This window comes from Porites lutea, chromosome 1 (genome assembly GCF_958299795.1).
Source record: "Porites lutea chromosome 1, jaPorLute2.1, whole genome shotgun sequence".
NCBI lineage: Eukaryota > Metazoa > Cnidaria > Anthozoa > Scleractinia > Poritidae > Porites > Porites lutea.
Genome location: NC_133201.1, coordinates 20,829,909 through 20,854,703, shown reverse-complemented (window position 1 = coordinate 20,854,703; position 24,795 = coordinate 20,829,909). Strand labels below are relative to the sequence as shown.

Below are 24,795 nucleotides of genomic sequence, written 5' to 3'. Positions count from 1 at the left end.
GTCGCCCGCCAAATTGTAAGAATCAGGATGCTTTAGTAAAGGCATTTTAACAGGCACGACTGTGATGACAATAGATATAAACAAGAGACTATAAAGGGGACAGGGAGGGCATCCCCCATATACACCCTATTCCATAGGTAATTCGTCTCGAGTTATTTTTAACACCACAGATCTCAAGGGGGATTAGACAACAGCCAATCACATAGCGCGAATGTGTTCCGCGTGGATGACCCACGGTGAGAGCCACGCGTCCTTCACGAAATGACGCAGAACGAAATGGTGGAAGACGCGGAGAGCGATTTTGCTATTCCTTTTGTCGACGAAAACGACTACAGCGAGATTTCTGCGAAAGCTGTGTCAGGGAAACCGAAATTAAAAAAGAATCGCCCTTCCTCTCTTGTATAGAGCTAACAGTAGAGCAGGGAAATCCTTAACACACTGAATATTCTCTCAGGATCATTTATAATTTACAGTTTGAAGACAGCAATTTCTGGTTTGATGTTTATTTTTTTTCAGTCTTTATAGCGATTATTCCTACCTACCTACTTTGTCAACTGTAGGCGAACCCTCGTCGTTGCTTATTTACGTCCTCCATAAAACGCGAAATTAGGCATTTTCACGTCGTAGTCGTGCAAAAACGGGAAAGAAATGAACAAAAAAGTGTGTTGCACGTGCGAAGTTGTTGTTTTGCTAATTAAACCTATTGTTTTTTTGACGTTCTATTTGTCGTCCGCGTCGTTGGATCTTAAACTCCCTAAATTGTACAAACACCGGTTTCAATAGACCGGCGAAATTTCTCATTCTATTAAAGCACTGAGGTTACGACAACTTCGAGTTAAACTGATTTCACGGGTTGTCAAAGAGTCCAGCGATTCTTTTTTCCCAGCTGAGCGCCGACTCATTTCGCTTCAATATTCAGGAATGCTCTCGATCTTTTTACGCTTTCATTGCCCCTCGCCCGACATGTTTTGCACCATGCGAAACCTCCACGAAACATCCACGCCTCGCGCGAGGTAACTTTATCCCAATTCTAAAAATAACTCGAGACGAATTACCTATAGAATAGGGTGTATATGGGGGATGGCCTCTCTGTCCCCTTTATAGTCTCTTGATATAAACCATGCATACCAGCATTTAGTTCGGTTGTATTATTTCACGAGACAGGTTCTTCTATTGATAAGTCAAGGGCACTTTTGGAATTAAACTTAATATAACCTGTACAAAAAAAAAATGTCATAATGCGCCGTTGAAATTGCTTTGAAGAGTTTTAGTAGAATTACAACAACAAAAAATTCTTCCAGCAAAAAATTTTTTAGATCACAAAAACCATAGATCTGATGGTAACTGAAAACTAAAATCCTACACACGGAACCGCATAACGCTTGGTGGTACAGTCAAACCCCGCTTAATAGGGACACTCCTTATTTCGGACAGTTTGCTTTGTCCCTGGGGAAAGGAGGCCCTTACATTCCCTCTAAATTCAACCCGTTTATTACGGACACTTTCTATGGCCCCCTTAGTGCCCGTATTTATCGAGGTTTGACTGTAACTTTTTAGGGGTATCAATAACAGCACTTGACTAGAAATTAAGCAGTTTGCTATCATACACTACTCAAAAATGATAGAACTGTCGACCTCCTCCAAAATGCTTTAAATTTAAGACTCTATGTTCAACGAGTTAAAGTTGTTTTCAAGCATTTCCTTGTTGGCCTTCACCCACGCCTCAAACCCTTGAAGATCTGGATTCAGCTTCTTTGTCAACTCGATATCGCAGTCCGGGTTTCCTCGCTTATAATACTCGAACATATTTCCAAGTTCCACTGCTCCGGGAAAGCCAAGAGCTCTAAACTGATCCAAGGTGATTTTAGAATCCTTCAAGAATAAAACAGGAACGTTTTCATTGACGTTTTAAGGTTAAGAAAACAGTAAAGATATTATACGCCTCGTCCCTCAACCTTGCATTTGACAAGTTTAGCGTTAAAAAGAAAAATAAGACTGAGGCTTTCGTATTTTAAGAGGGACACATGTGAAGGAAATTAAAGGATGTACAGGGAGGTATTTCCAGTGTAAATAATGAACTTACCCGACACCCGGAGGCGGGGATACTCCCTCATATGGGCTATATAAGTACGTGCCGCGAAATAGGGTATGGTTTTTTAGGTTCTCGGTCCTTAAATAGGGTATCTTGTTTGACCCTTTTGTTTCTGTGTCCCTGGTGTGGCCCTTAGATAGGGTAGCTTAATTGTATTATCTAATACTGGAGTGTGAAAACGCCCGCCTAAACAAACATTTTTTTTAAACTATGCTATTTCTAGTATTTTATGCTTGATGCTATACATCCAATGTTACAGAAAAGAAATAAAGTTTTCCTTTTCATGCTATTAATAATTTCGTTTTTTCCTTGAATAGGGTGTCATTTGTCGGCTTCAGTTTTCGCTTTCTTAGTCCTTAAATAGGGTTAGGGTTCACGAACCTTCGCGGCGCACCCCTATCCAAAATTCGCGGGAGTACCCCCCCCCCCGGACCCGACAAGACTAGAGGAAAGAAAACGGCAAACCTTGTGTGTCAAGCATGACAATAACCATGTTTGAAAGTTTGAAAGAAAACTTCCCTCTAAGCTTCAACTTATTTTACTGAAGCACATCTTTGTAAAACACCAAAACAAACTGATTAATGTTAAGTGAAGATCACGACAAAACACACAAGTAATAAGCCCTATCACGTTTGTCACACGCAAACGCTTCACCATCCTCTTCTCTCTGCCGTCCTGTATTAACGTTCAAGAAAAGAAAAAGAAAGTTGTTGTCTTGTGTTTCCGTCCTCGATAAAACGTGAATAAAGGAAGAAATTAGGCACTTTCACGTTGTAGTCGCGCAATGACGGCAAAGAGATGTACAAAAAAGCGTGATGCACATGCAAAGTTGTTGTTTTGCTACTATGGTCCCTAATGACTCAACAAAGACACTAGTTAAGGAGAGGTCCAGCTAGGATTTAAGTAGTTTGTCAACTAACCTGGAATGTCTTAGGGCTCAGATGTTCTGATAATATGTCACAGTACTGCTGAATAGTCAGTTGGTCGGCGCTCAGACCAATAGTTTTAAAGCGAAAACAATCAGGGTCTTTCAATATGCCTACAGAATCGAAATATACAAATAGGATGTTAAAAACTTTTCAGTGCTGTTATTGTTCCCTTAAAATATTTCTCCGTTTCAGATTTGCTTTAATCCTCTGTCTTATTGAAAGATGCTAAGATTATACCGTGGGTAACAGCCTCGAAAATACCTCCATTCAAAGGGCAACTCGATGAAGTGGTGGGAGGAAACTTCCGTTACAGGAGTATGATTATTTTAACACTATATTTGGTAACACACCATAAACACATTCTCCTCCTTGTTTGACGTCAATCGCATCCACGGGAGCCCCCTCCATTGGAATGTCGTAGACAAACGTGTTCTCGTCTAATCTGCGTGGCCTGGTCATGAAATTATCGAAGTAGCCTGGGAAGCGAACGATGGTGAAATTCAGTTTATCTTTCGGTTTCTTCGTGTGGAGGTATTCTTCAACTATGCCTTTGCTGTCAAAATGTGCTTGAGGAAAAAGAGTTGAAAAAGAATGTTGTTAGTCTCACAAGATTAAATCAAGCAGTGATTTAATGGCATAGCAACCAAACAAACCCTTCTTCTTGTCCTCAGAGCCACTTGGCTAAGACCACGTCACCAAAAGAAAAGAAGGACCCTGGGGTCGAGTATGAAAGGATCTGTTTACGCATGAGCAGAAGGATGACATTTGAGCGATGGCGGGAAGAGGATACATTACAGGCGCCAAGTTTTCTTCGCTTGTCCCCCGAAAGTAGGGGTCCTCATGCAGAGCTGCAAATAACAGTTGGTCATCGGACGATGTCCAACTGTTACGATGTCTGACGAAAACTAATCCTACCTGCAGTTGGACATGATGACCGGACAGATCAAATGCTATCCTTTTGAATGGTACTCTTACACATAAAGTGGAACCCCGTTTATACCGACACCAAGGGGACATACCACAGTGTCCACTTCATCCGGGTGTCTGTATTAAGTGAGCTGTCGGAAAATTGGTCACGGACACATGTAGCAGTCAAGAGAAAGAAAGGTAAAAACAGTAACTGCAGGGATAAAACCTCATCAAACGGCTACAGTACAAGGGTGGGTCAAACACAAGGAAAGAAAGACGGGCCGATCAAACCAAACATGTTACGCTATTTTGTTACCGTTTTTAGTACATGATAGTGACAAGGAAAGTAAATAGTGCGTGGGTATTCAGTATCAGTGTAAAGCGGGGTTGACGATATATCAGAGTTTGTGACTCGGGACACAGAGAAGTGTCTGTTGTCCTTAAATAGTATTTTCACATGACGTCACGGCGGCCATATTGGTGTCCCAAAACAATGAAACGGCGGCCATGTTGTTGTCCCAAACCAGACTGACTCCTGGCATGTGGGAGTTGAACTCTTTTCTTATGCAAACGCTTTTATTTGTACCAATAAATTTGCATAGATGCTGGCCACGTGAGTGAAAACACTCTATCAACCGGTGTCCGTATTAAGTGGGTCAATTTTGGAGAAAATACGTCAGGACAAATGAAACTTTTCGTTATATACGACTGTCCGCATTACGCGGGTGTCCGTATTTAGCGAGGTTCCACTGTATGCCAACTCTCCCGGATGCAGCACGAATCTTCCTGTCTTCCTGACGGGTCACCTAATCTCCCGATTAAAATCGATTTTCGAACTTTTCAGTACTTAAGTTTGGATTTAAGCCCAATTCTCCCCGCAAATTTCAAAATATTTCCTTTTCATTATACCGTTTCTGCTGCATTTGCCTGTATTTCATCACTGTCGGGCCTTATTTCATTTCTAGTCATAAAAAGCGATTTTTGTTGGTCTGTACCTCATGTAAGACTTCTGAAATAATGTCAATGTGTGACAATGAATTAAAACGGAAAAACCGTCAGAGATACGTGACACTTGTACTTCAACAGCTGATGAGGTAATATTTGGTAAAGAATTATCCGACTGTTCGCATACCTGACTGGTCATATTTTTGTGATAACCTTCTGCGGAGTACATCAAACACATAGCAGTACCAGAACTTACTATTTTTTTGTCATTTTAATTCTTTTTTAACCTAGTAAAAAAGGAGAAAAAAATCAAGCCCCCGGAATTTTTTACCCCGTCACTTGTTTCTCCATTACTCCGTTACTCTTCACTGCGTTACTTTGTTTCGTTAATATATCCGTCAGAAGGAGAATGGGTTACGTAACAGAAATATTATAAGAGTTTGTATGGAAAATTTATCGACAAATATTTAGGGCCTTAAAATAGAAATAAAAATACATCAAAACTCCCTACCTTGTCAGCCTTGTCTGCTTGTCTTGTTTGTGGTATGTTCTCAGCATTTCTGGCCGTTTCATTGCGATTTTCGCGAATTTTATACAAATAATTATCGCATACATAGAGAGAGCAACGATCTATGAATTTTCCACACAAACTATTATAACAATTCTGTTATGCAACTCACTCGTGAGCTTGGGGTGCCTGTGGTCCAACTCAGTTACTGGAAGGAATTGAAGTCAAAGCCCCGGGACAACGGCGCCATTACGTGATGAGCTTTCCTCTTCGTTTTCGGTGTTCTCTTAACCTTACTCAAATCTTCGTTTGATAACAGTGAACTAGGATTTCTTCAAGTCATCACATCAATATTTGGGCATCACTTGAATACATGAATTAGGTCACGAAATGCTGGAAACATCTAGATAAATAAAACTTACCACATTCAATTCCAATCACCTTCTTTACATGTTCCAAGCCACTGTAAATCAAGTGATTCACTTCCAGCGCCTCGCACACGTCAATCACTCGTTTGCCCTGTTCAATTTCTTTCTCCTTGCTAAAATGCTCCCAGTAATTCGTGACCAAGAAAACTCCGTAAGAGCCATGAATCACCTTCTCCACAGATTCTTTATCATCTAGATCACACTTGACAACTTCACATCCCTTGCTCTTCAGTTCTTGCCCCTTAGCACCATCTGGGTTTCTTGTGAGTGCACGCACAGCGTAATTTTCTCCTCTTTTTATGGCTTTGAGAAGAGCTGAGACGACTCCACCACCTTGACCGCCAGTCGCTCCAAACACTGATATGCGCTTCGCCATTTCCACGCAAAATTTTCTTAGCTAAAGCAAGACTAAGTCCGCTGATTTACAGGAAAAAATCCGACGCGCGACGAAGATCAGTTCCTATTGGCTGCATAATCTCAGTCACAACAGTTCCCCCGCCCCAGGCTTGACTTCATGCGGTTTCTCGGCCCCTGAGCTCACGCTTTTGACTTTGCGCGTGCCACGCGCAAGCAGCATGCGCAGTAGAGAAGAGATCTTGGCCTGGCAACCTCGTTCTCAGAGTCCACGTTACCCTTGTCCAGCGGAACGAGATTGTGGGCAAGGTTGTTCAAAGCCCAACCTCGTTCCCAGGGTTCTCTGCTAAACGTCCCTACGGAGCGAGAGAGAGATAGAGAGAGACGGGTAGGAGAGAGAACCTGGGAACGAGGTTGTTCAAGGCCCAGGATCAAAAAAGCCAATTTAGATTGCTTCTTTTTTTTCCTACTACTTGTTAATTGGTTGCTCTAAAAAGCATAGAGAAACTAGACAAATTCGAGAAAATGTTTTATTAGAAGAAAAAAAACACCAAGATTAATATTTCACCCCGGGTTGGCGCTAATCGGTCTTTGAGTAACCGGGCCTGCTGGGGTCGAGACTCGAGTGGGTACTAAAACGTTGATGGAGCAGTATGCATGTTTTAGCTACTTGCCAAAAAACATTCACTTGGAAAACTGTCATTGAACAACTTCCGACAAAACACAGCTCTTGCCAATAGGTAACCATGTATCACCACAGTTGTAATACGCTAACCTCGCCATAGGAGGGTCAGTGGGGTTAACCGTCAGCCATCAAAAAAGGCAATTTTTTATTGTCAACCGTCAAAAGTGTACCCTGGATACCAGAGGTTTTTTCCTGCCTGCGACGAGGAACTTTGTCGGCCTCGCAGGCCGAAGACACGAGCAGCGCGGGTCACTTTTTAGACCTATAGCCGAAACCAGAAAAGGCGCATGAAAAGCCCTCGAGGGGGTGCTCCCTTTTAAGCCATATAGGTATGTGCCGCCCCACCGGGTAGGGTTTTTGCGCTGTTTGGGTCTGAAAACGGATATACACTTTGCCCATTTTGGTCTGGAATCAGATAGGTTTTCGAGAGAGCTACGGGAGTGTATAAACGTATCAGTGTCATTTCAATTCCAAATAAAAAAGAAAGAAAAGATTAATATGCGAATTCGAACTGGATTTTAAGAAATCTTTATGTTGGCGTTCTAGTCTAAGGGCCTCTTCATATGAGCCCGGTTGACCGGGCTGGCTCGGTTACCGGGATGAATTTTGCTTTGGGTTCATATGAGAAATTTCAGCCCGGTTTCCGAGATGAGAAAAGGTCAAAGATCCTGGGTACGAGTTCTGGCGCCAAATTTAGGAAACAAAGCAAACATAGCAAAACACAAAAATTTTAACTTTTGGGACTATCTTAGCATCGGTAACTCTTAAAGCTGTATCACTGCAGTTAAATGGGATGTTTATGATGTGGAAAATACAGCAGGCAATGCAAGACGATGCCATCCGGACCGCCAGAATTCATCCCGCTGTTCATCCCGGTAACCGGGATGAAGTGTTCATATGGCAAAATTTCCAGCCCGCTTACCGAGATCTCGGTTGGAAAAACCGAGATCTCGGGAACCGAGCCAGCCCGCGCTCTCATATGAACACATCGAAAATTTTACAAAGGATTTAGAGGTGAGGCGGGATCTCGGAAACCGGGCCAGCCCGGTCAACCGGGCTCATATGAAGAGGCCCTAAGTCTGAAAATGGGTATGGATTTTAGGGGCCAGGTCTGAAATGACATTTTTTGGTCTGAAATCGGGTCAGGATTTGCAGAACCGGGCGGCACACCCCCACCAAGAATTCTCAGGAGTACCCCCCCAGGAAAAACCTCTAGTACCCAGGGGGGGTTATCAAAATTGCAGATTAATGTTAACCGTCAAAAAGTTTCATGGTATTTCAAATCTCACTCACGGGTGATTTTCACCGACTTCTGGCTGCTGAAGAAACTCTTAAATGGAAAAACCAGTTCCCGTGTTGTCAAAAACACTCTCTCTAGACATAGCAAAACCTTACAACTTGTTTATATCTGAAAACATTTGGAAATTTTATTAGTGAAAGGCCAAGATATCCTCCAAAACACCAGAATTAATATAAATTCTTACAGAATTTAATATTTACTTAAACTCTTGGACTAAATAATTTGCACTTTTAAAGTAACCGTCAAACGTCAAAAGCTCTAAAATTTAACCTTCAACCGTCAAAACTGACCGTTATCCTTGTAATACTGGAAACCACTACATCAATAGATTTGTTTTCCCAACTTTTAGCCATTGTAACAAAGGCTGCAAATCTATCTTTGACTTTATGGGCCTTCCGTCACACTATTTAGGAAAAGGGTTTTTGTAAGATTTTAGGAAAAATAACTCCTTTAAACAGACCTAGAGTGAAAAAACTCTTCTACATCGAGCTATGATACGTACACCTCTAAATCAAACAAAGTAAAAAGCTTTTCTCCAACTTTTGGGAAAAAAACTCCTTAAAAAATTCTTCGTCTGATTATTTCCCGCGCGCGTACCAAATACGGCCACGTGTCCAAGCACCGGATTCAGTGGCCGGGCGGAATATAAATAAGAAATCAACAGCGCATAACCAAGGAGATAATCATCAATCCTCGATTCTCGTCAGGTTTGGACATGGATTACTTCTCCGGCAAGCGTTTGTCGAACAAATTGAAAACAATATTTATCGCTATTCGGCCTTGGTCATTCTCTGCTTCAATCACTAGCACGTTTCTCGGATATTTACTCGCGTGGAAATTCAATGGTGCAATCGACTCCATTCAAGTGCTATTCACGACAGCTTCAATTTTGTTCATTCATGGCGCTGGGAATTTAGTGAACACCTACTACGACTTCGCCAATGGATTCGATACCAAAGATTCTGACGATAAAACGCTGGTAAAGAGAGACCTTACTCCCAAAGAAATTGCCGCTTGTATTGGGGAGTTTTATTTCTTGGGAATGCTATCGTTTCTTGTGGTTTATCTCCATTCAGAGGTAAACAATATCTCGTTGGTTTGTCTTTTCTTAAGTGGCGTTCTCAGTTCTTTTGTTTACACCGGAGGAATTGGTTTGAAATACATCGCGTTCGGAGATGTTCTGATTTTCTTGACCTTTGGCTTTCTAACGACAGCGTTCGCCTATTTTGCTCACACTGGAAAATTGTCAATGGAGATAATTAGCTACGCTTTACCGATGGCACTAAACACAGAAGCTATACTTCATGGGTGAGTGCAAAATTAGCTCAGCGTAATTGATAGTGATTCCCACATTAAGTATCAAACGAAGGAGCTTCATTCCGCCCCCCTCCTCTCCAAATTTGTTTAGTTTTTTTTTCTTTTTTTTGGAAAATTGAAATATTTTGGATTTATACCGTGATCTTGGGTAGACTTTCACATACCGGAATCCATTGTTTTCAATCTACATTGTTACAGCTGTATTCATGTCCAACATCTACTATTTGAGATTCCGGTATACGAAACACAACCCGATATCTTTTATTCAGCAACGAATACCGGGCGATGGTTTGTGGACTGTGGACTTAGGACAAAGGACCGAGGGCCAGGTATAATAAGCCAGTTTGGAATAGACCTTATTTACGATACCTGCCATCTTTGCACGTGCTCTAGGATCGATGGGATAAAAGCTATGTGTATGTCACATGGCATTTCAGGGGGCAAACGAGTGATAAAATTTTCCAATACGAGCAATCGCGGTCGAGTTTATTTATTCTGTCAAAACAAGACGACGATTTCATAGTCGTGCAAAATGTACCTATCAAGTTTTGGCAAGATTTACGTCATTACTGTTTGCCATGAGGACATCTACCGTCGGTACTGCATACAAAAAAGTAGTAATGATCACTTCCACCCATATTTTGACGTTATCATCTTTAAAGAGACACAGTCAGCTACGTGACTGCACTGACCTGGACACTATTTTTGCCAGTTTGAAAAGCATTTACCTCAACCCAAAATCAAATCTACGCATCGCATACATCTAGAAATCCGCTTCAATCCTGCCTAGTGTTTCATTCGATCTTCAATCTTTTACTGAAAATCTCTTTCTGAGCAAACTTTTACTCATCCTATTACATTATTTTATCATATTTGGTTAAAAACTGAGTATTCAAAGGAACATGAACAGAAGTGGTCAGAAACGCGTAGGTGCCAGGCAGGAGAAATTGCCTTTGTTTACCAAAATAACAAGAGAAATGAATCAGTTAAAAATTGATGAGCAAATAATTGCTATATATATTTGGAAAATCAATGGAGGTTCATATATATTTTTATATATTAAGAAAATCATGCTTTCTCGACCATGAACATTCGACAATGATTCAGACTTTGTGCAATTTCTCACCTCCAATGATGTTCGAATTCGGAAGTATTCATCTATGTTTATTGCTTTCCCTGGAAAAATCCATCTGCAAATTCTCAATGGTATATAAAAATGAGTGCTCTGATATGGCTTAGGACCTACAATCACGATTTCGGCTTGTAACTAGTTCAACTCTTTAGGGTTTGTTTAGAGTATTCTGGATATGCCTTTGTTTTACACGCATCTTGTGACATGCAAATCAGCTAAGATGTGGTATCTAATGCACATGTGCCTCAGCTGACTGTGTCCCTTTAAGATGAAAAGGTCTCTATTTCCTGCTGTCTAGAATAAATGAACTTGACTGCGATTTCTTCTACTGGCAATTTTTTTCGCTTGTTTACCCCCTGAGAAACCACGCGACATTGCTTTTATTGAATCAGTGCTTAAACAGGTGCAAAAATGGCAGGTATAGTGGATACATTGTTAAACAATACACACTTGGCTGTGATGGGAATGTTAAATTATCCTTGAATGTCAATTCTATGGTATTTCTTTTGTTTTCAACCCTTCTACCCCTCAACCTTGGAGCCAAGTATGAATTTTAAAAATTCATTATATAGCCTGCATAGGATGAAGTCTTTTTTTTTGGTGTGTTTTTTCAATTCTGTTTCATAATATAAGAGGTCAAACAAAAAAATATTTGGGGGATGGGGACAAGATAAGGAAGGCAGAGAGAACATCAGCCTGATGTCAGACAACCCCATGAGATTTTTGAAATCCCCTCTCCAGTTGCATGTGGCTCTCGTTTGGTGTGACATGTTTCCCCACTAACATTTTAAGTTTGACAGCTGTGAAAGCAAACTGTTGTGCCAAAGGTTAAAGTTGTTTATGTTTAAAATCAGCGCACTCAACTCATTTTTTAGGGATGTCTTTCATTGATTGGGAAGAAATTTCATTATTGGATTCAAAATTCCACTTTCAAATCAAAGACTGAAATTGTCTATTTAAAATGAATGTTGATTACTGTCTCATGGTAGTTAAAATACAAAGGCAAAAAAATCATATGCAACTGACAAAACTGTTTACAACAGCTGTTCACTTAATTTACATAACAGATTTTTTTCCCTTTACTTTCACGAATATTTCTCATTCAGAAACAGAACGATTGATTGCTTTTAAGAATTAGTCTTTTGGAGTTTTAGAACTGCAAAACTTAGTATTGCTGTCTAAAAACACTTGCAATAATATTTTGTTGAACAAAACAAGTCAGATGCTTCAAGCTGCTAAAGAGTTGCTTACTTTGCAAGTGTTTTGTAGAAAAAAAATTCTGATAGCCTGCGTAGCAGGCGCTAGGAAATAAATACTCGTATTTTGCCTGTTTTACTGCATGCTTAACTACTGATGAAAGTGCCTGGTCAGACGACAGCTAATTTTCCTCAAAAACTCATGCCATAGACATAACTTAAGTTTTCCAAAATCAGTGCCAGACTTTAGACTAGTTTTTATGGATAATTTAACCTTAAGTAACCATGAGATCTTAACATTAAGTAAGCTTACAATTTCATTCTTCCAGTTCTTAGGAGCCTTGATTATAATAAGTGTATTTACAAGATTAAAGTAAAAAACTTTACAGAAATTTACCATTTCCCTGTCTATATTGTATGATATGCACTGAGAAGTGGAACTGTTTGACATCAGCTGAAAATATATTAAATTGTAACACTAAAGGATTTCATCCCTGGAATTAAAAAGTTAGAACTCCATACTAAATAAATAGTACCATGTGAAATACTGCTTAAGAGGTTTCATTTGAATGATAACACAATAGGATTTCATCCATACACTCAAAAGTTTGATTTGCCTTTAACTCCTCCATTCACTGTAGGAGTTAAAAAGTTATGTGACGTGTATACAATCGGCAACAAACTTTCGCCCTGAAGGGGCTTCCTGATGTTTTACTGACTTCAAAAGGGAAAAATAAAGCTTTTCCTACCCCATCCTCTCCATGCAATGTTGTGCTGCTGTGCGAGCTACGTATAGAAAACAACAAACGCCCCAACTTTGAATGGAGGGGAGGGGGACCCAATTTGAGTTCAATGTCTCAACAATTTTGTTGCTGATTGTAGGTACGTGTAAGGCTAAAAGGTGTGGTTTGATGGTTCCTTTTTGTCCAAAATTGATTATAGAGTTCAGTCATGTCCATCTAAAATGGGGTAAGGTTTTGTACTTTCTGGAATTGGCTGGTGTTTCTTTTTTTTAAATTTTTACAAAAAATGATTTGTCTTATGTGAACAACAATTTTGGTTTGAGATAGGGTAGGGAAATCATGTATTTTGGTCTGAAATAGAGTAGATCTTCTTGGTAGAGTAAGAAAAATGTTAGGAGATAATGTGAAATTTTCAGGAGGTCACATCATGTGACAAAAATGTCTGTTATTGATTTATGTAGCAGATTATATGATGTCTGTGATTTCTTTAGTGATTATTAGCTATAGAAAGCTTAAATTCATTGGATTTGCAACAAAATCAGAACATCTGAGAGATTCTGCCTGACGTTTTAAAGATAATTTCGCTTAATTTAGCCTTGAATTAGCATACCAGTTTGTTATTTTGGTGCAGATTGTGCAATGTTTTTGTTATTTATTATGAAATTTCTTATGGGTTATGCCGTCAGATGTGATTTGAGATCAGTCTTGAAAAATCACACCATTATATAATGTCAGCGTTAGCCCTAATAATGTAAGGGTGTGAGTTGAAAGTCCTTATTTATGAGTGCCTCTAGAGGTCTCTAGAGGGCATTAACCCTTTAAGTTCTAACAGTGATCAGCATCAAATTTCTCCTTGTAATATAGTGCTTTGTAAAACAGAGTGGTCATGAGAATTACAGACATGATCACACAAGATGAATTTGCTTGATATTTTATCAACTTCTCCCCACTACTTTTGTAGGAACTGAATAGCAGCAACAAATGAGAATTCAAATTTTGATCGTAGGGTTTAAAGGGTTAATAAACGTTTTTATTCAGTCTGTTAGTCCTTGCTATTAAAATGAATTTTAATGCTCAGTTCAGAAAAAAAAAACCTATTGCATTTGAACTTTTTTTATCGCAAAATCATTTGCTTATGCTCTCTCTTTCTTCAGGAACAACACACGTGACCTTGAAAGTGACAAGTCAGCTGGGGGTATTACATTAGCTATTTTGCTGGGAAAGAGAAACGCATGTATTCTCTATTGTCTACTGTTGATGATCCCGTATGCTGTGCTTGGTTTCCTGGCCTTCAATTCTTCTTGGACGTTGCTTCTTCCCTTGGTAACAGTCCCACTTGCCGTTGGTCTCTCGGCCAAATGTTTCCGCGGTGATCTGGTGTTGATTCCACAAGGCACTGCTCAGCTAAATCTTTTATTTGGCTTCCTTTACCTAACGGGATTGGCTCTTGCACCTTGACAAAGCTCATTTACCGACAGTAAATGTTCACCTCAATAGATGGAAAAAGTGTGACGGCACGTTACCGTGGTAGTAAAAATTTCTGGATCACAGCAATTGTTCTTGTCAGAGACGGCCATTTGCATTGTCAGACGATGGAAGAAAAGTGTGGGCTACCTTTTTGCTCCTGAGTGTAATCCTGTAAAGGAAAGTCATGTATCTCCATTTTTTTCTGCCATATTTGCAGGGCAACGGTTTGTTAAGATCCAGAAATTTTGCTACCATAGCAATGTGACGTAACGACTTCTCCTCTCCATAACCAGTTGGCCCCGATCGTTTATGTCCACTGGATAAATCACTATCCTACGGATATCAGACTTTCTATTAAGGAAACCAATTGCATTATCCACTGGATAGAGATTTCTCAAGTGGATAGGGATATTTACCTTTTGAACAACTCGAGTATGGTGAATTAACGAAACTAGAAGATTCGTAGACTTTTTAAAACCGATTTATTTTCTCATCAGGTGAGAAAAGAACGCGAGAAACGGTGAGCGCATACAAGGATTAGGCAATCCTTTGCGAATCCCCTTTGGCACTTAAGTTTCATTTTACTTTCACACTGTTTTAAACTTGCATTCAGTTTTCTGTCAATTTTCCCTGTGCGTTCAGCATTTACATGTAACGGAAATATGAGAAAAGGAAGAGTTTTTGAAAGATCATGATAATATTTTCTAGTGTGTCTAAACAACAGATTAACTGGTCTTGAGTAAATCAAGCTTATTGAATGAATTTTAGTCATTACATCATGCCTTTCTTTGATTTGATCGTTTTTAAGGTATTAAACCGTCAGTTTTGTTCGATATGAACAAATTTTTTTAGCTACCTCTGATTGCTGTCTCGAGAAACTCGGACCACTTTTGTTGATGCTTTTAAGCACTTTATATTTCTCACCAAATTATTATTTTTTACATCAGAGATGTGAGAATATAATCCTCAAAAGAAAAACAACCTATGCCGTTAGTATTTGTGATTGATCGGCGAAAAACCGCATATTTTCTTGCTAAGTTCAGTTTACCAAGTGTATCGTATGTTATAAGCCCATCGTATCGTCTGATGTAAAGACTATTTTCTCATTGACCTTATTCTAGTGAAGGGTTTTTATAGTTGTTACTCAATGTTATTTATCAGGGCAATTTCATGCTTGCTGACAGCAATTTTAATCTAATTTAAGGGTATTGGTGTATTCCAGCAGAATATTTAAATGGCCCTAAGGTTTCCTAGATACTGTATTTATTGCAATGTAACATAGTAACATAGTATTGTTGACATATAATATTTCCTATATGGAGTGGATACCCACTGTGAAAGTTTCAGCCATGGCAATAAAATTGTGGGCCTTACTAAGGCTGGTGTGTACTTAATTCAAAGTGTCCGTTTAGTTACCTATTTTGAAGTACGTGTGAGACTTGTTTGGTGTGCTGCTGAATGGGCCATGGTCCTTGAATTTTAGGGGAAGTCCTTGAAAAGTCCTTGAATTCCATTTTTCCTTTAAAAGTCCTTGAATTTTCTTCAACTTTGAATGTAGTGGCCTCGAAAGAGTTTTTTGAGGCTTTTTGGTTTTCCAAGACAATATAAATCATAGCTCAGAGAATTTAAAGGTTATTTACATAAAGTGGTCTATGTTTTATGCAATAATTAACTATTAATTTAAGACTAGTGAACCGAAAATTTAGAGAAGTCGGTGAAGCAAACAGTTCAAGCCTTAAAGTCTTATCAGAATAGACTGGGAAATTGTGCATTTATGGACTATTTGTGAAATTATATTCCTAGTAGGTGGTCCTTGAAAATCTAATGTGGCCCTTGAAAAGGCCTTGAAAAATGGTTGCAATATTTTGTATGAACCCTGTTGACTACAACTACAATGTAAGCGCACACGAGCCAAAGGTCCAAACGGCCGAAACTTGTCCCTGGGAACGAGATTTCAAAATGATTTTTTCCTATATACTAATGCTTTAGATGATTTGTGGGCCAACTACAACGTAGGCTATATCCCTCTCAGTGAATCTTAAACAGCTCCTTAAAGAGTGCTTAAACTTTACATTAACTTATATTTATACTTTACCTTTCTTTTGAAAGGTTATTTCAGTGTGTTCTTTCACGCCGCTGTAATACTTTTTGCTGCTTTTTTTGCGATGCAAGGCACTCAGCTGGAACATTCGACATCTACTGTATGTTGTTTTTCTTGTAGAATTTGTAGTTTTTTTGCGATGCAAAGCACCCACTTGGAATATAACAGTGATTTGCTAGCAATTAAATGCACTTACTTGACGAGTTGAAGAAAAATAAACTCCAATTTCTTCGTACTGCACCCATGCCAGTTACGCTTTGTGTAGTGTCTGAATTTCTCGTTTTTTCTAGACAGCCAGCGGGCCTTCTGTTATTATTTACCGCTGAAGAACACTCATCAGTCTTTACTGGGCCTTAAGTACCAAGTATTGCACAAAAAGTAAAATTAGCTAATATGCCGATTTTTCCTCTTTTATTTTCTCCTTGCTTTGCTTCCTTTCGCTTTTCAGTTTAAGCAGGCTGACGCTTCAGCCGTAAATGTTATTAGTTTGATACCGCACATGGGATAGCGGTTCTTGAATGTTACGCAACAGCATTCCGCCACGCATCTCCTGTTTACCATGACTAGCGACGACCTGGAGCTTGTGCAGAAAGCAAGCTTTCAGGTAGCCTACGTTGCAAGCCGGCCCACGCACTCGTCTAAACCATTTGTATAGTCCGTCTATAGAGAGGGTTTAGGACCATATTCTCAGAGTGGTCTACCTGTTGTAATACCACAGTTAGACCATCCTCGTCCCTCTATTTGTGTCCGGAGGATAGCCCTCTGCAGGAGCCTGTCCTCTGTAATGAATTGTTCAGCGGCTTACCACGTCAACAATAAATTAAATGAAATGCATTTCTGTTATTGCGTTTGTAAAACTATCCTAAGAGTTGTAAACAGCTACCATTCTTAAATGTCTATGTGTGCCGAGTACAGCGGAACCCCGCTCTACGGACACCCGCTTAATACGGACACCCGCTTTATACGGACAGTTTCGTTTGTCCCGACAAAAAGCTCATATATTTTCTCTAAAATTAAGCCGCTTTATACGGACACCGGTTAATACGGACAATGGCCACTTTTCTGTGTCCTGAGTCACAAACTCTCATATATTGTCAACCCCGCTTTACGGACACTGGTTATCTGCACACTGTCCATTTTCATTGTCACAGTTATGTGATAATTGTAGACATTGTGCCCTGTTCAAATAATGACAGATTTTTACAGGTGAATAAAATTTTATTGGTGTAGTACTAAAAAAAAAAAAACAGTAACAAAGTAGCGTGACATATTTTATTTTGAACAGTCTGTCTTTCTTTCGGTGTTTGACTCTTGTACTCGGTATAGTCCTTTGATAAAGGTTTCTGCCTCCTGTTACACACGTTTCACTCCCTTGGCTTTTGAGTTGCAGTCATTGCTCTTAACCTTCTTCCTCTTTGACACTGTTAGCTTGCTGCGAGCTGTACCAGGATCATCCTCCGCTTGTATTGCTGGGTTCTTTGCTAACGTCTAGTAATTGTTCAAGTAAATCCACGTGTTTCCAAGGACCATCAAAAATGTTAACACATGGTATTTCCATACCAAGACCACCACCCCGATTTACTGCCTTTCCACACACTTCTACAGATCCTTGGTTCGTAAACCTGTCTGCTTTGGTCTTTATATCGATAAAACATGTGTTCCTGACGTTTTCTCTGAGAGCCCGCTTAATACGGACACCCGGATAATACGGACACTATGGCATGTCCCCTTGGTGTCCGTATTAACCGGGTTCCACTGTAAATGGATCAGACCGGTCACGCGAGAACGAGATGAACATTGTTACGTACGCACACAAGGGAGACGCGTGATGGGTGTGGCCTCTGTGAGTATAAGGCCTTTACATTGTGTGACAGGCTGTTATTAGCATACGCATGTTTTGAATTTTTAACGCATATTTGATTACTTACGCCTTAACAACGGTGTCTGCTATTTGCTGATTTTCACATCAAACTACTCAAAAACTAATTTTATCACAAACGAAAACATACTCCCGTACTGACAGTTCATGGAAGTTTATTAGCGTGACGTCGATTGGGTCGGTCATGTCCTTCTACACCAAGACTCGCAACTTCAACAACACCTTCACCATTTTCACGCGTTCGCTCAAACCATGGACATTTCCAGCGTCGATTTTGTCTTTTCTTCTCGGAACTTCCCTAGCTTGGAAACATGACGATAAGTTCCACCTTCTGAACTTTGTCCTGACGGGCTGTGTGATCTTGCTAACGCACTCAGCGGGGAATTTTGTCAACTCTTTCTATGAAGCTCAGAGCAGAAGATACTTCGTTTCGCCTGCCGCGCGAACCAGAACACTTGAACTGAATACGCAGTGGGCATTATGGAGCTACCTTCTTGGAGGCGCTGCTTTCACCTACTTGGCTTTCATCTCGGAAGCGGAATTTAGACAAGAATTTGGATTCTATGCCACTGGTTTTCTTGCGTCTTTGCTCCATGGTGGTGGATTAAAGAACATAGTGCTAGGCGATGTGCTGGCGTGCGGAATATTCGGTCCTGTGTCTGTTATCTTTGCCTATATAGAGCAAGTTGGAACTACTAATCGACAGCTGTCGAACGCCTGGATAGCCACATACTCCATTCCTTTTATATTATTTACAGAAGCTATCCTTCACAGGTATGTTATCCTATCGTCAGATTATTTACATAGCTTTATCTATGCTTAAAATAACGATTTATTAAATATGAATAATTGTATGTCATGTCGACTACGCATAACAAAAGCTTGTTGTGTTTTGTTAATAGCCTTGTGTGATGCGTTTATCTAATTATTTAGCTCTGAGAAGTATTCTTTTCATCGAAAAATACGTCCACGTTATCATGTAAATTTCTGTAATTTTTCCTGTAGTAATTGCTAACTCTCTGATTTTTACAATACCGACGCGTAAGATTGGGTTTTTTGGCATTCCACGCGCTTCTAGAAGGATTATTATGTCAGTGCCTCGGGTCTGAGATTATGACAGGGTTGTTAGACGAATAAATTTGGTGGCAAGGCAGAATATTTAAGAGTTTTCACAATATTTAGCTACTAATCCAGGAAAAACTGCTGCGTCCCCAGTTGTCTCTTTTGCCGCAATGTCTCCCGCGACCGTTCCCCAGCCGCCTACAATGATAAGAGACAACTGGGGACGAGTCAGCCAAAATAGCAGGTGGTTTGCCCACGAGATTCTCGGCTAAACTGGCGCGTGATCACGTCATATGTCTTTATAACCTGCGATCAGGTGTCCTTGTTCCCATGTTTTGGAAGACGAGGGGGAAAAGACGCAAATTTTGACAGATACATTAATCAGAGAGCGGCAACAGCGCGTGAAATAAATGTATCAGACTTTTTTACCCGTTTCCCCGTCCGCCGACTTTCGTGCCGCTACCCCCGAAAAAAGAAAGCCTGATCGCAGGTTAATGTCTTTTGAGGTTAGATCATAACGGAGCTTTACGAGGACTATAAGCGCGAACATGAATTTCTCCAAGAGCAACGCTAACTTGTAGAGGAAACAGTGAAACAGACGGATTTTGTAAACCGCTTGAACCCCATTACTTTTTTCGTGGGCTTGTGGCCCGCAGCTCCTATTCAGATGACTTGAGAATAGCTGTGCTGTTTGGCATGCAAGGGCAAGTTCCAACGAAACATACCATTTTCTTGAGGTCGTTGGGACTTTATTATTCAGCCGAGTTTTACTAAAACGTAGCTTTGTCTATGAATAAGGAATCAGAAGAATCCCTAAAAACAATTAGTAACCATATAGACTACAAACCAAAAAAACTACAGACTACAGTGTAACTTACACTTAAGCTGTGTGTACACATCCTTACCATCCTCAGTGTTTGTGTTGTGGTCTCCTTAAATATACCACCTGCGACTCATTACAGCAGGATTAAACAAGGTGTTTACGTTTCTGAGAGTTTTTTTTCGTTGATTACATTTTCTTTCTATTCAAAACTCCGTAAATTATATCGCATTCGCTCTTCCATTGCCTACAATACAATTTGTTTGCCCCCGTCCAAATTGTGCATAACTATTGGTTGTTTATCATTTACAAAAAGTTTCCGGAAAATTCGGTTTGATAATAAATGGAACACGACTTTTTGGTCCGTTTCTGCGGAAAATTTCCGGGAGCTACGGAACATCTTACAAGGTAGTCCTGTTTTTCCGGACGGAATCTTCAAATGGTTCCATTTCTTCAAGCCATCTTATATCTTTGATACCAGTTTTAGACCTTAGCGGCCATTGTTTTGGGACGCTCCATGTAAATAGAACTGATTTGTGCAAATCAGGGGGCTATCTCCTGCTGACTGGCGCGTGCGCGTTTCCAGTAAAGATGCCAGAAGTCTTTGAGAAAGTTCACTCGGCTCAATTTCCCTCTCCTTTTTTAAGTGGCGAATTTACCCTAACCATGAGGCAGCCGGTTTGCCCATGTAAATTAAATGGTAAACGAGTATTGGTTCCAATTTTTCTGGTTACACTTTTACCAGGGGAAATTTAAAACAATGCTTATGCCAAATTTTGGCATATTATGGGCAATGCGAAAGTGCGAATTTATAAAAGCCTTTGTTTACAATCGAAAAAAACATCCATCCAGGCTGCAACTTGAGCCCGCAGTACAGTTATATGCCTCTGACAGCAAAAAATGCTGTCGAAATTTTGGGTGCTAAATAAACCTTTGAGCCGAGTCTATTTATGTTAGTTAAATATTGTTTTAATCGTTCAAGAATGAATATCCATAGTCTTCCACTTAAAATCAGGAGCCGAGTGTTATCGTGAGAAGTCACGGTGCGCGAACGGCAAGCGAAAAGATAGGCAAGAGTAGCCTGCGTAGCAATAGTTTCCGCGCAAGTTCGTCGAGAAGTTTGGGACGATAATGAAAAGAGGAACGCGAAAGAGAGCGGCCCTGGAAAAGAAAGCCCCTCGTGGCGATCTCTCGCGGCTCGCTTTCCGCGCTACTCGAAATGAGAGCTTACTCGCAGGCTATAGCTTTCAACAATAAGATTTTTTTCTTTGTTTCTTTCTTCAGCCAGAACACTCGTGACATACAGACGGACAGGAAAGCCGGCATCAAGACCCTTGCAGTACTAGTTGGACAACAGGCATCTTGTTACCTTCACGCGTTCTTTCTGTTGTTCCCGTATGTAGTGATCGTCCTCCTTGGCGCGGCTTTATCACCATTCATTTACATACCTTCGGCAACCTTGCCATTTGCTCTGAGTTTAAGTGTGTCGTGTTTTGAAGGAGAGTATTTTACGCTGCCTCAGAAGATAGCCGTGCTAGATTTAGCTTTTGGAATACTGTATGTATTAAGCGTTTATTGGTCTTGAAAATGCAACTGGAAGACAGTCAGTTGGTTTATAGGCGCGGTTCGTCTTGGATTTCTGGCCGATATTAATATATTAGCTGGATTTTTTCACTAACCAGTAGCCCGGCTCCGCCGTCAAATCTCACTCGACTACTACACAATACCGCCAGCTACGCAGGCTAACTAACCAGCGATCAGGCGTTCTTTTTTTCCGGGTGAGCGCGAAATTGGGACCGCCAGATGGCAGGTTTAACAGGTTTTCACTAGTGGTGTAAACAAAGGGCAAGAAACAAGATCTTTGTTTCATCGAGAAAACGACCTAGAGGCACGTATAAGCGCTCATATAAGCACAATTTTTTCCGTTTCTTGCTCTTGTGTGTATGCTGTTGCCTAGCCTCGAACGTTCGGCCTGTCTCTCAGTTTGCCCTTTCTTCTGTAGACTGTTAACAGTCCCCTATTTTTCTGTAAGATCGTCGAGATCGAAGACTGCGTTATACGGACAGCCATATTAGGTGAGTGTCAAGTCTACCACGAGAAAACAGGGGACTGTGAACATTCTATTCCGTCTGCGACCGTTTTTACCTCACAAAAGATTCTTATGCTTATGCCTACAAGAAAACCAGGCTTTATTATCTACCACTGAAGATTCCAGAGACAGTGCCAAGGAAATAGATTTAAGTAATCAATATCTTATGTTTCACATGCTATTCGAATTTTTTAGCCCATTTTTTAATTCATAGATATCTTTTAGCTTAAATATATAACTTCTTAATTGTGCATGCGCTGTGCAAATTCTGAAGTTGCAGAAAGCAACTGGGTCCAATAGAAAGATTATATTCAAAGGAACTGAAAGAATTAAGTTAAGATTTCAATTAAGAGGGAATTGGCCAACTCCCAAACGCGGGTTTCAAACGGACGCTTTCCAATTTTTTTAACAAGAAATAATAAGCCTTATAACATACAATTCCCGTATTTACTTGATAAAACGCCGCGGCGTTGTGTTAGTTTTAAGCTTTTCTTATAGGGCCTTTATTTCAGGGCGGCGTTTATTTCAATACCATTTCTTAAAGGCACTGTCAACAATTTCGCTAACTTACATGTTTCGTTAAATTAAACAGTTGCTTAAAGTTCCACAGACTCGCCTTGGTTGCCGAGATACAATCGTAACCTTAGGCCTAGGCCAAACGTCGAACTTCTCATGACACGAACCAAACTCTAATTTGGGTCGACCTAAATAAAGTTAAGAATCGTGTATTTGGTCAGACGATGAACCAATTGACTGTATCTTGCCAAAAGCAATTTTAGAAATATATTTCTCCCGAACAAGGCTAAATATACATTATCATACAAATTTATAAATTATTAGTTTAGTTCGTCGCATGTGAAGATCTACGATCTTCAGACGGATAGACCGCGTTGAACGATCCAAACTCACTCGACGAACGTAATTGAGTCAGACGTCGAACTTTGTTATGAATTTAACTCACAAAATTTGGTTCGTCTCACGAAAAGTTCGACGTTTGGCCTAGGCCTTACAATTATATATACCGAGTTTTTTGTAATCATAGAATGAACGCCGCATTCTTTTGACTTGATGCGGCGATTATTTAAGAGCAGCGTTTATTCGAGTGAATACAGTATCCACCTAATATTTTCTTTGCTAATTTTATTGTATTGCGCCCGCTTTTTTTTTCAGCCTAATTCTTGGGAATTTCAGCTGACTGCAAGTGGCCACCAAAAATAAATTAAGTGTTGTTGTCATGACCAATAATACTTTAAGAGCATGACTCAATTATTTTTTTAATCGTTTCGTTTGTCGAAAGTGCCCTTAACTTTTCGCGCCCGAAAAGTTGTTTTGTGTTTCCCTTGTTTGCATCCAAGATCAAAGCTTCAGTAACTTTGAAAATGATACAATACTACACATACCCCTCCGGTTACAAAAACAGCCTGATGAAAAGTATAAGCAAGTCAATTAAAATAAACTGGGTCCAAAACCTAGATTTGTCTATAAGGGAACAAATCGTCCATCGATAAATAAGTTATAAGGTTCTGGTTTGCTAAAGAAAGCAATCTTTCCGTCCTCTCTTGCTTTTTTAAGACGTGGCCACTGCTTTTTTCTTCTTTAGCTTATTTCTTTAGGAAAATCCGCGTAGACCTTGGGCGCTTTCCATTTAGTCAAAATTTTCGGAAATTTCGGTTCGATAGAAAATGGAAAACGTTTCGTCGGTTCGTCCCACTGGAAAATTCCCGGAAAAAGTGGAAAATCTAAAAAGGTAGGCCCGTTTCCCTGTTGGAATTTTCCGAAAGGAATTTCGTGTTCCATTTACACGTTTCTTGTACTTTATACCAGTTTCAATTGTTACCAACTCGGCAGCCATCTTGGTGTCCCATCGGGTAACGGGCTCGGAGCCGTTCAGGGAACAACTTTTTACCTGTGGGGAACTGATCCATTTTTGTTCCCTCTGAAATTTCCGGATTTTTTACCTAAATGGAAAGCGCCCCTTGCCAGCTCGCACACTCTTCGAAAAACCAGCTCACGTTCTGGAAATCTCAAAAAACGAACAATCACCGGTCAGGATCAGTTTGCCCTTTCATATTTTTCTATAAAAAAAATTTGGCCGTATTAACCAGGTCGTGGCCGTATACGCGTATTACCGGGGCAGGCTCAAATCTCATAATTTGAGGGCCGTAATGACAAATACACCGTACATCGCATTCACCGTACTGTTCTCATCAATAAACAACCGGAATGTAGACATAGTATAGTAATTTAAAAAACTACTTAAATTTTTTCTTCAGGTCATGAAACTCTTTTAAAAGTCGGCTATAAATCGCCACAGGTGCATTTTAAGTGTAATGTAGTCTAATCAAAGAAAGACTATCGTCAACTCGTGGGAACGTAAATGATCAAATGGTTATCAACTCTGGTTTTCCCACAGTAAATTGTAGGAAATGATAGAAATTCAGATTGTTTATCCATGTACAATATATTTAATATACTATCTTTGCTCTGGAAACACAATACTTTTCTTTTTGTTTATTGCATTTTTAAATAACAGTTATTTAGGTATATATTTATAGAAAAACAACAAAACAAATAAGCAAACAAAACAAAGAGCGGAAAAACAAGAAAGAAAGAAGGTAAAAAAAGGATAAAAAGCCGAATTTGCACCCGGCACCTTCGGCTGTATGCTACTTTACTTTACCACTACAACCCCAAGGCTGATTACATAACTATGGTGAAAACTCTTTTAAAGAGTTTTCACCATAGTTATGTAATCAGCCTTGGGGTTGTAGTGGTAAAGTAAAGTAGCATAAATAGCATAAATTAAAATTTAATGCGTTATCCATGGAACTTCCACCAG

At 39.9% G+C, this 24,795-nt stretch overlaps 3 protein-coding genes across 3 annotated transcripts; 2 read left to right on the top strand and 1 right to left on the bottom strand.

Moving 5' to 3' along the window:
* Nucleotides 1-1,656: 1,656 nt before the first annotated feature.
* On the bottom strand, nucleotides 1,657-6,187 carry LOC140936074 (nmrA-like family domain-containing protein 1). Its single transcript, XM_073385647.1, has 4 exons — nucleotides 5,806-6,187; nucleotides 3,372-3,587; nucleotides 3,013-3,131; nucleotides 1,657-1,872 (listed from the first exon to the last, which is right to left on the bottom strand). Exons 1-4 carry the CDS (start codon nucleotides 6,185-6,187, stop codon nucleotides 1,657-1,659), a joined length of 933 nt encoding a protein of 310 aa, XP_073241748.1.
* A 2,639-nt stretch (nucleotides 6,188-8,826) lies between these two features.
* On the top strand, nucleotides 8,827-14,309 carry LOC140936060 (ubiA prenyltransferase domain-containing protein 1-like). The gene is made up of 2 exons (XM_073385646.1): nucleotides 8,827-9,458; nucleotides 13,693-14,309. The coding sequence occupies exons 1-2, from the start codon at nucleotides 8,866-8,868 to the stop codon at nucleotides 13,994-13,996; spliced, it is 897 nt and encodes a 298-aa protein (XP_073241747.1). The 5' UTR covers nucleotides 8,827-8,865; the 3' UTR covers nucleotides 13,997-14,309.
* A 3,700-nt stretch (nucleotides 14,310-18,009) lies between these two features.
* LOC140946511 (ubiA prenyltransferase domain-containing protein 1-like) lies at nucleotides 18,010-23,173 on the top strand. The gene is made up of 2 exons (XM_073395643.1): nucleotides 18,010-18,759; nucleotides 21,152-23,173. The coding sequence occupies exons 1-2, from the start codon at nucleotides 18,170-18,172 to the stop codon at nucleotides 21,450-21,452; spliced, it is 891 nt and encodes a 296-aa protein (XP_073251744.1). The 5' UTR covers nucleotides 18,010-18,169; the 3' UTR covers nucleotides 21,453-23,173.
* The last annotated feature ends 1,622 nt before the right edge of the window (nucleotides 23,174-24,795 follow it).

Excerpts from the sequence above, each read along its gene's own strand:
- LOC140936074 (XM_073385647.1), bottom strand. The coding sequence starts at position 6,187 with ATGGCGAAGCGCATATCAGTGTTTGGAGCGACTGGCGGTCAAGGTGGT. Across the intron at positions 3,132-3,371 it reads AGGAGGAGAATGTGTTTATG|GCATATTGAAAGACCCTGAT; the intron begins GTGTGTTACCAA and ends TCGATTCTGTAG. Across the intron at positions 1,873-3,012 it reads TGAGCCCTAAGACATTCCAG|GATTCTAAAATCACCTTGGA; the intron begins GTTAGTTGACAA and ends TTATTCTTGAAG.
- LOC140936060 (XM_073385646.1), top strand. The coding sequence starts at position 8,866 with ATGGATTACTTCTCCGGCAAGCGTTTGTCGAACAAATTGAAAACAATA. Across the intron at positions 9,459-13,692 it reads ACAGAAGCTATACTTCATGG|GAACAACACACGTGACCTTG; the intron begins GTGAGTGCAAAA and ends CTCTTTCTTCAG.
- LOC140946511 (XM_073395643.1), top strand. The coding sequence starts at position 18,170 with ATGTCCTTCTACACCAAGACTCGCAACTTCAACAACACCTTCACCATT. Across the intron at positions 18,760-21,151 it reads ACAGAAGCTATCCTTCACAG|CCAGAACACTCGTGACATAC; the intron begins GTATGTTATCCT and ends TTCTTTCTTCAG.